The sequence below is a fragment of the Etheostoma cragini genome, chromosome 23 (assembly GCF_013103735.1).
Source record: "Etheostoma cragini isolate CJK2018 chromosome 23, CSU_Ecrag_1.0, whole genome shotgun sequence".
Taxonomy (NCBI): Eukaryota; Metazoa; Chordata; class Actinopteri; order Perciformes; family Percidae; genus Etheostoma; species Etheostoma cragini.
The window spans coordinates 8611580-8627260 of record NC_048429.1 but is presented as its reverse complement, the minus strand read 5'-3'; the positions used below and the strand labels follow the sequence as shown (position 1 = coordinate 8627260).

The following is a 15681-nucleotide window of genomic DNA, read 5'->3' as shown; positions in this document are numbered from 1 at the left end:
AGTGACCAGCCACGCTGAGGCTTTACTCAATCTGCAATGGAAAACGGAAGCATAATGGGCCGAGGCGAGCCGAGGCGGACCGAGGCGAGCCGAGGCAAGCTGTTACCAGCAGTGGAAAAACGCCATTTGAGGCGAGCACACGCACACTTTGTAACCACACACTGGCTGGCTATTTTCCATCTGCTAACTAAATGAGGACTCAGGTTACGGTGGAGATCAGACATGTAATAGCCTCTGACAAATTACACAGACACTGTTGCTGTGGAAAGACAGGATACACCGTGTGTAGAGATATTACAGATGGTAGATTATACATCAGATGTGACAAATAATAATATTTAAGATACTTCTCTGTTAAGTAAAGGCATTATCGCATATCTCTCATGCCTGTTATGGCTGCTGACACAAATATCTTCAAAGTTTTAGATCATCACTCTAATAAAACCTGGATCCTTGCAGCCAAAATCTACGTGTGACTGCCAATCATACAACATAATAATATGTTGTAAACAATATGCCACTACTGAAGGTACTAGTTGATTTGAGGAAGACCAATCAGTGTACAGTTGATACACATTGGCCTTCTTTATCATGCTTTATTGTACTCAAAACATTTTGATTGATACTGGCCCTAAAATTCCAACTGCGGAGATTCAGGGTTGGTAACTACATGCAAGGGAAGACATACTGTAATGTTTTATCAGGTAATGTAGCTGATATTGGGAGTCACAGGAGTTAAAGCTAAACTCCTTAAGTGAGACTCCTGCCCAGAGGACCATGTGAAACTGAAAGAGCTGGAGCAAGAAATACAGGCACTCTGTTGCATGGAGGGCAGCTGGTTGTTACAGAAATAAGATAGCAGCGAGTCCATGGAAAACAGCTTGGCCCCTAGGTAACATGCAACTGGGCTCAGTAACAAAGGTGCCTGCGCTGATGACATCATAGCTGGATCCAGTGTCACCCAGGGGCCCCTGGATATAAACTTACAAACAGCTGAGGCCCCAGAGTTATCAAACAGTGTTGCCTAGGAGACACTGTCAAACATCCCCACATTTACAGGAGTCATTTGACTCTTCATGTGCCTATGAAGGTGACAAACACTAAAAAATAAATGGCAGCAGAAAAAAAGGATGTCTCTGTAGGTGTGTGTGTGTTTGTGTGTGTGTGTACCACCCTTCTGCAACTTTGTACAGATAACTAAATAGGCAGAAAGTACTACAAGACACCCAAGTGAATGCACACAGCATGACACTCATTCATACAAATGAACTTGCAAACATACACTTACAGACAGTTAATTATCCCAATTCAAAGATTACCTACGACCTGTGTTAATTGAACCCTTTCACAACTTCAAACACAATCGTGCACACACCATAGATGGGTATGCCAGCTACCATGCCAACTAAAAGAAAGTTGACAACTACTTGGGGGTGTTGGGAGTCTACTGGGAAAAACCTCAGAAGTCTTCAATCACACAGGAACATGGTGTTGCATTTTAATGTCGTGTCTCAGTTTGTTTCCCATTGCTGAAAGCATTGCCAGCCTACATTTGGCCTAAATGTCAGCACTTTTACGGTATGTGTTTGGGAATTCTTATAAAAGATTCAGTCTGAAGTCTGTTCGTACTGAATTAAACTGCACAGAACCACTTAAGACTTATTGGGACTGAACCTCCCTATCCTTCTCTGACTGTGGCTGAATGTTTTCCTTTTGGTTTGGCTGCGTGGAACGCTGCGACAGAGAGGATTTGGAGCAGCTAAAATAAGCCAAAACAACAACAACTACCTCCTCCGTGAGTGTAGCTAAAACCCCTCATGAATGTTGGAAGATAGGCTTCCGTGCTGAGGAAGGGTGGTAGGGGGTGAGGGGGAGTTATAATGTACAGTAAAAAAAAAGAAGAGGAGAGGTTGTGGTGAGGAGGATTGAATGAAAGAGTAAAAAGATTAACTTAAACATAATATGACATGATATGAGGCAGAAGCAGCCAAGTATACAGAGTTTCTCTCTCTGCCCGGCCCTCTTTCACTCTCTCTCTCAGTTATATAACAGTACTTCTACCTCTGAACTACATTGTCCTTACAAATCTCCCGCACTACTGTATCTTTTCAAACCTGTTCTAGGAAATTCACAGTCACTGTGCAGCAAAATCCTTCTAGATTCCTACTGAGCTTGCCGCAGTGAAGAATGGCCCTCTGAAGCATTTCCACCACAAAGTACAATGGCACAGGACGCTTCAGGATATTTCAAAACCTGTTCAATCCAATCCCTTTATGAAGTGACGTTAATTTCCCCAGAGATTAGGATTATATGGCCGGATGGAGCAGAGAGGATAACACATACAGTGACAGGAAGGGAGAGTTGACACACTGATCTATCTTACAAGGCCACAGTCTTTACTTTTTGACCCTTTTGGGTTCGGAATGTAAAACGGGGCAGTGTCCTGGATATGGGAGGTCATGTTCTGTGCCAACTGGCAGGGTAAAAGCTGTCTGATAAAAGATGTTATTTCTAGACCATTGTCAGTGTATTTTCAAACAACTATACAATGTGTTATGCAATACAATTACTTATCTCCATGAAACCTTTCAAGTAACAAAGATTATTGAGATAAATATGATCAAACTAATCTCTGAATTGTGACGTTTTGTGTTTGCACATTAGTTGTTAAAAAAATAAGATGGACATCATTACCTTGAGTAGTCACGATGCATACACAAGTGAAAGATAAAATTGAACTGTGTGTTCCAATTATTTGTTTTACACCTAAATCCCGGTTGTGAAGAAATGCTGCTTTTGCGATTCTCACTGTACTTTAATTTGCATTGATTTTAATTCAGAGATCACATGACATAATTAGGGCGGTTGTTATATAATTTGGGAAATGCACCTCTTCATTTTCTTTACAAGTTAGTTGAGAAGATTGATGCCACTCACATGTATGGACAATAAACAGGAAGCTGCAGCCAACAGCCAGTTAGCTTAGCATAAAGACTGGAAACAGGGAAAAACAGTTAGCCTGGCTCTGTCAAGAGGTAACAAAAAAACTAAACAAAACAGCACTCTTTAAGCTCACTTGTTTAAACATATTATCCTGCTTCTTTAATCCGTACAAAAAACTAAGTGTGAAAACCATATGTGGCTTTAGCGGATTCATATATCGAACTTCCTGGAGTCTGACATCCCCCTTGAGCTTGTCAGTTTCTCTGCCTCCAGTCTTTACGCTAAGCTAAGCTAAGCTAAACTAAGCTAAGCTAAGCTAACCGGCTGCTAAATATATTTCCCAAAGGTATTTCCCAAAATGTCAAACTCTCCCTTCAACAATATTTTGATGAGCTTGAAGAGGTGATACAAATTAAACTACTACATCATTTTCTAAAATCATTCAGCTTTACTAATCATTTATGATTAATTGAGTTCAAAAACAAATTGAGTGTCTGTTCTCACTTGAAGTCTATTTATGACCAGTTAAAAAGGGAATAAAAATGATTTTAATGGGATGTTTAAAGCATCCTCTCTTTCTCACTGCACCATTACAAGTCTCATATTTTATTAGTAGTAAGATAAGAGACCAAAGGAAGCCTTACTTTAGAAGAATGAGACGACTTTCATGATCCAATTACTCATATCGTTGGAATTTCATGACAATTTTAACATATCACAATGTGGAGTGTCCAGTAAAGGGCTATTTCACAGAGTTTCATCATTCTTAGAGTCAGACGGCCAATGTGGTGAAAATGAGTGAGAAGAGAGAGAGAGAGAGAAAATGAGAAAGAGAGCAAATTTAGAGAAAAAACAGATGGACTAACCGAGAGAAAAAAATACAACATGGAGCGGGTGACACATAGTGTGACAAAAGGCAATGGCAAGCTGAGAAATTGATGCTAATAATATGCAGATGATGCAAGTGATGAAATCTGCTGTTGAAGCAAACTCTCTTGTCAGAAGGTAAAAAAGTGCTGTGTCTAGAGTTTAGACAGAGTAGTTTTCTTAATATCACGCTTTGTTGGCGCTTAACACACACACACACACACACACACACGCACACGCACAGCCGCACAAGCATATGCCCACACATACACAGAGAGATAAAGCATAAGTCGTGCTGATAAGCCATAGGACAGAAACAAAGTCACTCACTGTAACAAGACACTGAGGGAATACAGGGCAGTGCCGAGGGACAAAAGAGGGCGAGAGAGAATTACAGAGCGAAAAGAGAAAGAGACGGATGCAAATACAGACAGACAGACAGACAGAGGAACAGACAGAGGGACAGACAGGGAAATGAATATGAAAAGAAATTAATGAAAAGGGGAGAACTGATGAAAAACTAGACAGAAAGGGGGGCAAAAAAAAGACAACACAAAAACTAGAGAGAAAGAAAGATAGCATGATGGTGAAATGACTAGAGTCTGAAGAAACAAAGGGTCAAAAACTAAATAAAACAGTAGGGATTTTACTCACAAGTGTCACTCACAAAGCTGTGAGATGCAATAAACACACACACAAAAAGACAAAGAAAAAGACAAAACCAGACACACTCACAAATACAAGATGACACAAACAAGTAGAGCTTTTTTTTTTTAAAGAGATGTCTTTGGGAATAGACTGCTGCCTTGGAAATACTAGCCAGAGTAGGCTAGAGACAAAATTACCATTTTTTAAAATTATTAGACAAATTAGACAAATACGTAGAACTAATCTCTTTTTTGCGTGTTTGTAGACAACTTTAAAAGCTTCTGTGAAAGCTATAGTCCTGGTTTCTAACAATCATTTCCACTTTAATCCACTCACTCCATCTTTCAATTCATTCCTTTTTACGGCTCCGCTTATTTCTTTTACTTTTTCTGCAGTCCTCTGTTCACATCCTCCTGATTGGTTTCCACACTGAAAAGAGAATTCACTGAAACAATAACCATGTTTGTTTTCTCTCTTTTCCCCTCTTTCTTATCTTCAAGTCTTCATCTGTGTCCTCTGCCTCATGGCGACGCTGCTGCCCGCAGCCTCTGCCTGCCCGTCTCCCTGTCTCTGCGACTCAGACAGCCTGCTAGTGGACTGCGGGGGCCGGGGTCTCTCCTCTCTGCCGCCCCTTCACCTCCTGCCTCCATGGAGCCGCTCCCTCCTGCTAGCCAACAACAAGTTTTCCTCGCTGGGAGCCTCTGCCTTCGCTAACCTCTCCTCTCTGGAGGTTTGCAGCCATTTTTTTTTTATTGTTGTCAGTGGAATTTTTCTTCTCCTAGAAGTTGAACATCTTGTATTGTTGTTTACTACGCCATGTACAGTGTTTCCCCCGGGACAATATGTAATAATTTGTTTTCAAGGTTTTGCAGGGATACTCATCATTAGAAATATTGGAATTTTGGAAATATTGGACAGTTTAAGAACAAAAAATTATGGATCATTACACATGCAAAAGAAAAGCCTGGCTAACTGTTGCTCATGAGTCACAGCCGCTAGCTGCTGTTTATTTCCAGTCTTAAATACTGTTAGGGTTTGTTATTCAGCATATCAGATACAAATCAGATACTGTCAATGCTTAATGTACAACTCCCTAATTAGGTGAACTGAAAAACGATTTACTTCCACACTGCTGAGCTATCTGCTGTAAAGAGCTGGTTTTCCATTCTGACTGATTGTTACATTGATCATGTAGAGTATGGAGATTTTTTACATGTATCCTAACATAGCAATTGATGTGAGTGCCAGTTTAAGGTTTTATATAAAATGTAATTTGTCATGTCAAAGTCATTTTCAATAAGTGCATCACACACGTGGTGTGTTAAATGCAAAGGTGTACTGTATATGTAAGTGAAAATCTATTTTTTGTGTATTCTAGGAGCTGGACCTCTCTAACAACTACCTGGATAATTTACCAGCTGGATTATTCAGAGACATGTCCAACCTGACAAGACTGACTCTGCACAACAACTCACTAACTGCAATGGACAGAGACCTCTTTCAGGTAGGCACTGTAGATTACATAACACCATATATAATGCAGCTCACTGACATGACAAGAAAATGCCTTATTCATACTGAGAATAATACAGAACATTGCGCAAAATTGTATACAGTCATGCACAGTGTGAGATATAGCACCAGATTATTCAATCCACCAAAACACTACAGCATGTGAATGAAGAAAGAAGCTGATACCACTACTGATACATTGTTTCAACTCCTGGGCGAGGCTCGACAGGCTCCGTTTAGGAGGAGAGCAACCTAAGCAGATATAACATGACTGGGATCCTGTCCAGGTAGTAAATTAGTAATAAACTGTTTGCTCAACACTTTCATCCACTTTTATCTGAACCAAAGCAGTCTGCAGGGTGAGCTTGTGTCATGACTTCACTTGGGATCTGAAATTTAACAAGATTAGCCCATCAAGGGATGAGCTGTGCCCTTTGGAAACAGTGAAATAAGCTAATCATATTAATATGAGTTTGGGGGAAAGTGTACACTATAATGCCATACTGTCTGAGAAAAGATGACTAAACAGAGAGCTTGTTTTGATGTTTCTACAGGGTTTGGGGGGTCTTCAGAGTCTGGATTTATCCCTGAATGGCCTGTCCTCTGTTCCTCTGGGACTACTGGATGAGCTGCAGAGTCTCAGGTAGAAATCAACACCTGAAAACAATTCATCTGCTATTACAGACCCCAGGAGCAACACCAGTGTTAGATCACCCTGTTAACATTAGCAACGCTATTACCATCCACCAACATTTCAAAGATCAGTGCTTTACTTCAAACAATCATTTTTAATTCAATGAAATACCCCCTATGTTAGTAATTACAACTTGCAAATAATAACACAATATGATCATTTCATCAATGTACAATTAGAATTGAATTCAACATAAGATAATATTGAATTATTGCCCAGTAATGGTCGTACATTAAGGTCACTATCTTGCACCTGGCACAGCGGGCACAAAGCCCGACACAAGTGTCTTTGCTTGTTTCAGACCAACACAGTTGTCAATTTCCCACCCACGTCGTTTAAATAGCAAATGCACTTGAACCAATGGCTGCTAGTCTTACAGGGAGCTGTGTTCAAGTGAATTCTTGGCATGGACTATTGCAATCTTGAGGCAGCGGGAAGTGATAGCGCCATTGACCAACAAAAACCTGGTCTAAAGTCAATAGCGCAGCATTTCATTGTTATTTTAACAGCGACTAGACTAATGCACAGCCCGTGCACACTATGCTTGTTACACACACACACACACACACACACACACACACACACACACACACACACACACACACACACACACACACACACACACACACACACACACACACACACACACACACACACACACAAACACACACACACTATGCTTGTTACACACACACACACACACACACACACAAGGAAGACCAGCATCACACAAACATGCTGAAGATTACAAATAAAAATATTATGGTACAAATCCGCCATCATAATAGAAATGCGCCCAGGTACAAACGCGCTTTGCTTTTAAAGGGAATGGGAGACATTCTGATTGGTTGTTGCATGTTATGCCCAAAATACATCCATGAATAAATCAAGACAATAAGTACAGCCCTTTTGAACCACGGACCATTTTTTCCGCCTTCAAACTAGCAAATCTGTATTTGGACACGCTCCAAACACAGATGTGCCAGGCGTTCACGCCGTGCACTTAGATTGTTAAAATAGGGCCCTCAATGTATTAGCTGCCTGCTTTTAAAATCAGTGCCACAATGGTAAAGTTGTCAAGAGGTAATAGAGTAAATGAATGTTATTCTTATTTCATAGGTGGCTGTCTCTAGCGGGAAACAGGCTTCATGGTTTGGAGAGGGCAGCGTTTGAGCCGCTTGCCAACCTACGACACCTGGAACTGGGACACAACCCCTGGGAATGTGACTGCAACCTCCGCGATTTTAAACACTGGATGGAGTGGCTGCTGTACAGAGGTAGATGTTTGATTTATGTTACAGAAGTTGGATTTCGATTAGGGGATGTGACATGTGTACTGTGTGTGTTACCCACGTGTCTCGGCAGGCTGTTAATACATCAGATAACCCACAGCTGCTCTCTGCTCTCTATTCATGTGTAAAAATCTACATTCACCTCAGCGCCTCGGGCCTCAGCTGCCCCAATAATGAAGCATCTCTTCTCTTTTCTGCTCCATTCTTCTCTTTGCTTCATTTTACTCTCTTCTGCTTTGCAGGGCCCTACTCTCCAGCTCAGCTTCAGTACAAGTCAGACAAAAACTGACACACGGCGAACATGATCATTTAATAATCACCAGAGCAGCAGAGAAGAATTACAAGCAGGCATTTCATAGTTAAACATGAAAGCATGTCAGTAGCTGTTAAACGGGTAGATATTGCACGATATGTTGTAGAAAGTAAGACAAAGCACCGAACAAGTGTGAAATGCTCGGTGACAGCAGTCTGTGTTGACTTCTATCTCCTGCAAACCTTCAAGTACACACCACTGAGATGTCTGGACAGATTTGGAGAGCGAGATCTGTTTGCAGGGGGGATTCTTTTGTCGCATGCTGAGATAAAAGCATCTGGCTAAATACCACTTGCTCGTTCTTTCTGTTTTCCTCCCCCTTTATTTTATGTTTTTTGTTGCTTTACGTATCTGATGGCAAGGGTGACTATCAATAGCTTTCTAACACTCAATCTGGAGGCAAATACTATGTGGAGACAAATGCAGCACGTGATGATAACAAAGTAGATCCCCCACCCTCCTGCCGCCTGTGGGAATTAGTGAGTCAGATATTTTTTTCTTCCACACAGAGCTCTGCCAAAGCTAGGCATGTCATCTCATGAATTATAGAAGCGCTTATTTGAGGCTATCTCCAACTTAGTGTAGAGGGCACCGCAAACTCTGTGTGTGTGTTAAGTGATGTATGACTCATCCTAGTGTTTGTACAACCACCCCACTCTCTATCTCTTCCCCTCTCTCAGTTAATTGGTAGTGCTTTACAGGCACAAGACATTTTATGAATGACCTATCCCTGTCCTCCTGTCTCTGCACCTCTTTCTCTCTCCTTCAGGGGGGAAGGTGGACGCGGTGGAGTGCACGCTACCGAAGGATCTGCGTGGGCGAGACATTCGTGGTGTTCCGGTGGAAATGTTCAACTACTGCCTCCAACTTGAAGATGAGAATGGGGGTGGAGGTGAGGGATCCCGTTCTGGACAAGGAGGCGTTCCTCCCTGCAGCAGGAACGCTCTTAACCCCAGTGGAGCAACCCCAATTTCTGACAACAGCAACAATGGTCATGACTACTCTCCAAACACGGGAGGTGGAGGAGGAGGAGGAGGAGGAGGAGGTGGCGGGGGCGGAGAGGCAACTCCGGACTGTGTCCGTGCCCGCTACCGACCTGTGAGCGTGCGCCGCGCCATCGGCACAGTTGTGATTGCCGGCGTGGTGTGCGGCATTGTTTGCATCATGATGGTTGCAGCCGCGTGTTACGGCTGCATCTACGCCTCGCTGATGGCCAAGTATCAGAGAGAGCTGAAGAAGAGGCAGCCACTGATGGGAGACGGAGACGGAGATGCAGATGGGGAGGATAGGGAAGAGAAACAGATCTCATCTGTGGCCTAGAGGAGTGATGGAATGGGGGGGGGGTTGCCATGTCAAAGGGTAAAGGTTGGAAGAGGTGAAAATCAAAAAGGGCTCGAAGAGGAGAGAGATGGAAGAGCTTGTTTTATGCACACAGTCAGTTAGGGTATCTCTCCCTCTAATTCTCAAACTGACACCTTTCTCCCACTTTGTTTTCCTTTCTTTGCCCTCTTTCTATTTTTAACCTTCTTCCTCTGTCCCTCTCTCTAACACCTCGCATACATATACCTTATCTGTTCCTTGAATCTCTCTTACATTTGGAGCCATTCTTACTGCAGTATTTGTTACTAATTATCCCTCCAAATCGCCTTTCACCACTTCCAACACTGCAGGTCTTGGCTGCTGCTGAATTCCATATTAAATTAGCCGAGAGAAAAATTAGTTGGTACTTTCTCCAGTATGAAACATATCATAAGCTGTTACAAGTCACTCCTGGTGTACGTTGGTCATTATTAGTAAAACTGGATCAAATTTTCAGGGATTTACAGTATATGTGGTGTTGATTGGACCAATATTCCCAGCTGTAGTATTAGCTCTAGTGTGGTTTGCATCTTTCTCCTCCTCATCTTCTCTAATGCCAGTAGTTCCTCCAAAAACCAGGACTCCAACCCAGATCCCTTGACCCTCCTCTGACGTTCCCTTGGACCTCCAAGTCCCAAAGAAACAACCAGTGTTGGAAATCTTGGGGTAATTAGGGAAGCTTAATGGATAAACACAAAGAGATGTCATTTCTGTAGTCAATACCTCTCTAGCACTTTGTTGCAGAGAGATTACTGGGCATACATACAAATTATATGTTAATCGAGTCTCGTGTCTTCTGAGACTTGTTAGGGATGTTTCATTCGGAACAGGAAACCATTTGGATTGACAAAACGATCATTCATGGAAGGCTAGACCTTTCAAACACATAGGTTTCTTTCTGGATCTTCTCTGAAACAATAACATCCTCCAGGTGTCACAGACTGGAGCTGTGCATAAGATTCAATCATTTCAAAGGGGAAGAAACCATTTTAACTGTAATTTACTCTGAGTACTTGCTTACTTGATGCTTGTTAACTTATTATGATCAGTATCTGAACAGATGAAAAGCCTCTTGCTGTATCATGGCGGACAAACTATTTTTCTGGTATACCTTGGACTACGCTTCCAGGCGGGTTCAGAAAAATCTGAAAATGGTTTTAATGAAGTTATTGGGAATTAAAGGACCACTGACTTTGCTTGACCATATTTATTCTTTTGTTCAGCTCATTTTTCAGACTGATTTCACCCCTCAGAGGTGAATGTTTGCTACTATGGCATGGAAGCACTATCTCAGAGAACCCTGTATTCTGGCAAGGACTACAACATGTCATCTAAGGACTACAATATTCAGACTCCTGCACTTTATTTCCCTAATCAGATTCCCTTCCCCCTCTTTCTTTTAAAAACGAACAATTTGCCCAGAAGCATTACAACGAATAAAGGATTAAACAAAAAGACGCTGCTATTCCCCCCTCACCATCCTTTTATCTCTCCATCCATCTTTCCATCCAGTTCTATTTATGGAAAGTATTTTACACTTCCTTAAAGACAACCCGCCTCCTTTCTTTCCTTTTGTCCATCCCTTCTCCCATATTGTGGTCTGTATGTTTTTCCTCAAAGGTCAGCAATATGCAGTGGAAGGTGTGTCATCATAGCATTAACATTCTGTCATCGCCACAGAGTTGTTCTGTTATAAACTTAGTAATCATCACTTATTCAAGAGGAATCTGTTTGCCACTGTTTCTCAGTGCATTAACAAAAAGGGTTAGTTTGTTTGAGTTACATGGAGTTTTCATAAGTACCCTTATTCACACCCTGAAATATTTAGGCACATTTTCACATTTTATGGATATATATATAGTAGGAATGTTTAAATTATCTCAAAAAGCTTTCATTGCATATTGCTCCCCTACAGTAAAACTATTGTCCACCCTTGATTTTGAATTGGCTGGTTATAAACCTATATTAATAGTGTGTTATATTATACCTGGGTTATGATGCTGATAAATATTATTATATTAGTCTCTAATATGGTGTACTGGCCCAGCGATCCCCACCAAATGTTTTATGACGTAACGGTCCATGGTTTTCTGTATTAATTCATTATGTATGTCTTTTGTTGTGTAAACTACTTATGTTTTTGGTTTTAATATCTCTGTAATGTTTGTTTATTTGTCGTGTTCATTTATTTGAGTTCAGTAGTTGGTAAAGTTTCTGCAAGAGACATAGAAAGAGTTTGGCCATTGAGAGTATACAGCATACAGCCATGTAGGCAACACGTAATCTTATGGTTTTAATATTTTTTTTATTTAGTGCTATATGACCAACTTTGTCTCAGACAAATAACTTTTTTCATTATGCAACTTATTTGAAATAACAAACAGCATTAGTATTTATGGAGAAACATGCTGCCAGATATACCAGATGTTGGGTTCCAACCGTTGTTAATTGGTTAGTTTTATAATATCCAAACATCTGTGGTTAGGTTGTTAAGATACAGTATGTCCACTAAACAATGTGGGAATTGTTGTTAAAAGGTTATGGTCATGGTTATTTAATTACAATTTTAAGGATTATGCCTTTTATGAGATAGGACATCAGATCAGACCAAAAACACACTCTTATCCAGCACTTGACTTCCCCACCCCCCTTACATTTCGCTGAATATATGAACAGTACACCACATTTTGCATCAGCAATGAGGTCCTAGAATAGTTGCATGTAAAAAAAATATTTGTTGGAGACTGAGCTGGTCTTAAGTCAAAATGCACGAAAACCTGGAGAATTATTTGATCCTGCATTGCAAGTTAAGTCTGAACACACTTAGTAGTGAAATTACATTTTAAAGGGATTTAAATGAAAAGTGTATATGTAGCCATGAATTTACAGGGACTCTAGGGCAGTAACTGGAAAATAAAGCAATGGCTAAACTCTGTCTATCAATCTAGAAACGTTGTCCTGTCACCTCCTGGTCTGCAGGTCTTGTGTTGTTGGTAGCTAAGTATCTTAGCTAGCTGATACCTGTTCCTATAGCCTGTGTATGTAAAGATACAGAATTTATATGTAAATTCTAGTTTGTTATGTAAAACTGCAGCAGCCAAGATGACTGAGGGCTTCAAAGACTAAACTGCCCGGAAATGTATGGCGTGTTGTGTTCCTTTGATGATTGTGATTATGACAATGATGATGAAGCATTTCCTGGTCAATATGCATTGATTTAAATAAAAACATATCACACTTATGTAAACAGATTTATATCCAGACCACTGATGAGCTTTGACAGACTACGCACATCTACTAATTCTCAATAGCACAAAATAAAGTAGACAGTAAGTAAGCTATTAAGTAAGAATGTCTGGATGTAAATTATTTGCATTGATGTTATAGATATAGGCAAAAGCTGAAGGGGATTAAATACAGGGGGTCAAATGAAAGTATAAACCAGTCATGATAACAGCTCTTCTGTATACTGTAGCTCCTTTTCTCTGTCGTTTACCCTCTATCTCCTCCCACCTCTCTTTATTTCTCATCTGCTCTCTCCTTCCCTTTTCCTCTCACTTATCTTGTCTCCATTTATCTTTCTGTCGCCTCTTCTCCAATCATTTTTTTTAGTCTTTTCACCTTATTTTCTCTCATCTCTGCCCTCTTTATCCTTTACTCTGTCTGGTGTATTATGTCTTTTTTTCACTTTTTCACCTCCCCCATCTTTTCTCCCTCATTCTTATCCGTCACTGCTTCCTCTCTACCGCCTCCTCCATGTTAAAGATCTCCCTCTATCCTTTATTCTTTCCCTGCTCTCTCTTTCTGTCTTTTATTTACCCACTTATCTCTCTTTCTTCCTCTCTTTTTCAGTCTGCAGTCTGCTTCTCTGTCAATAACAGCTTATTAGGTTTATGACACACAGCCTGGATTATGTTCAGACAAACACTGACACCCAGTGGTCGGAAATGGGACCACAGTCTTTATTAGCTGCTGTTAGCCATGATGATAACAATCATTATTTTAACTTAACTGAAACTCATCAGCTCTGTTGCATAAAATAGCAGCTTTAGCCAACTGTGTTACTCATAAACTGAATGTCTCATGCTTCAATCTACAAAATGGGACAGTACTGTTTGATACATAAGTTTATGCAAACCTGCAAAATGGCATTATAAGTGGTCAGGAAGTGTAATGTCAACTGAATGATGCTGCTAAAGTGTCCCTGCTTAAGACACAAATTTACAAAGCATCTGTACTGTTTTTACAGTGATTGCATGTAAGAGGTGTTTTTTGTGTTGTGTTTGTGTACAGTATTTACATTTCATTTTCTGATTGAGCAGTGCATAAATGGATACACGTTCAAATGCTAGATCGAGGCCTACGAAATACACACTCGTACAAGTACAGAAGTCATGCCAAATGTGGGAACAGTACAGCATGTGTGTGTGCACCCATGACAAGCCAGCTTTTGAATATCCCCTTGAGTTCACAAGGCAAACGAGACCCTCCATGAGAAAGCCAAACACGTTTACACAGAAGCAGCAAGAAACAAATGTAAAGAGGAAGACACAGAAATCCGCGAAAGAATGACAAGACAGAGAAACAAGGAAAAGAGAAGAATAGAGGATGGATCCATCCATCCATCCATCCAACCATCCATCCATCCATCCACTTGGCATTCAGTTATATAAGTGAATAAACACAATTTATGACCTTTAACCTACAATCGGTAATCATCATCCATTGACAATCTACAATAAACAGACAAAAATTGTTTCCTCTTAAACAAATTAATATAGCTTAACATAAATCTTTTTCGTTTTTTGACATTTTTCTTAATACTGTGTTCTTACTTTATTATAAATACTATTTTTGGATGTAATAGTTATTTTAGGTCTTTCTGTCTGTTTTATGTTATCGAGAATGTATAAAAGATTCAGTAGGCTATAGCAGAGCTCAGGATTCATCCTACTTTACTGTGACGTTAATGTTTCCAAACAAGCAGAGAGAGACAGAAGGAAGCAAAACAGAGAAAAAGAGATGTACAGTAAGAATGAGGCACTGAGATTAAGAGAGAGACAGGGACAAATCTATTTTGAACTTTTTCTTCACTTCTCACTGCTCTCCGATTTTCCATTTCCAAATATAACACGATTTTCACACCTGAGAACATTTCTACAAAAGCTGTTAAATACAGACACGCATGGGTTTGTGTGTGAGTTGGTGTACTGCGAGTGTGTATGGAGTGTCTTTCTGTCAGTCAAAATAATGAGACACCAAATGCATGCAGGTATACACTCAGACGCGCACGCACGCATGTGCGCGCACAAACACAAACACACACACACACACACACACACACACACACATTGACTGAGGATGCAGCTCCAGAGAATCTAGCTTCACTCGGATAATTATGATTGATCAGTGTGTCAGTCATAAATAGAGCTAAACATACGCACAGAAAAACAAACAACGAAACAAAGCCAAAGACTATGAACTATAAGATAAAATGTGTGTAAAATACACCCTCAAGCACAGACACCCCCAGCTCATTAACTATTTCCTTGTGGCTACTGAAGAAACCAGACGCAACAAAAGTACAGTACTCTCCAAGCATCAAACGTAGGTGATCACAATTAGAGCAGCACCGATACATCAGCAGGCCGATGTTATTGGCTCAGGTGATCACAAACATATCGGTATGTCTGTGTAAACTGGCAAACTGCAGCAATAAAGGTTTTGGGATTTGTTTTGATCAGGCCCCCCAAATCCCATTTAGTTTACCTTACACGGTAGTGTGTATTTGAGATTAATTTCTGTTAATTGAAGTATACTATATTTATGTCTTTATAATATCTGTATCTGTGTCTTTGTATCCCAACCGGCAGCTCCAAATGGTCGCACCAAAAGTCAGGGTCTATCTGAGGTTTCTGCCTGTTAAAAGGATGTTTTTCCTCGCCACTGTTGCACCAATGCTTGCTCTTAGGGGGGAATTAGAGGGTCTCTGTAAATTATATGAATAAAATAAAATCTAATTGAATTTACAATTCAAATTATCTTATGCACAC

At 40.5% G+C, this 15681-nt stretch overlaps 2 protein-coding genes across 7 annotated transcripts in view; one reads left to right on the top strand and one right to left on the bottom strand.

Annotated features, from left to right (window-relative positions):
- Nucleotides 1–12235, top strand: part of lrtm2a (leucine-rich repeats and transmembrane domains 2a) — a 26016-nt gene extending 13781 nt beyond the window's left edge. Inside the window, exons 3-7 of the mRNA XM_034863323.1 lie at nt 4959–5188; nt 5837–5962; nt 6525–6613; nt 7784–7941; nt 9039–12235. Coding sequence (XP_034719214.1) covers nt 4959–5188; nt 5837–5962; nt 6525–6613; nt 7784–7941; nt 9039–9589 — 1154 coding nt within the window. The 3' untranslated portion in view covers nt 9590–12235. The remainder of the gene's footprint in view (nt 1–4958; nt 5189–5836; nt 5963–6524; nt 6614–7783; nt 7942–9038) is intronic.
- The window catches only part of cacna2d4a (calcium channel, voltage-dependent, alpha 2/delta subunit 4a), a 79615-nt gene that overhangs the window by 40787 nt on the left and 23147 nt on the right, over nt 1–15681 (bottom strand). The window lies entirely within an intron of this gene.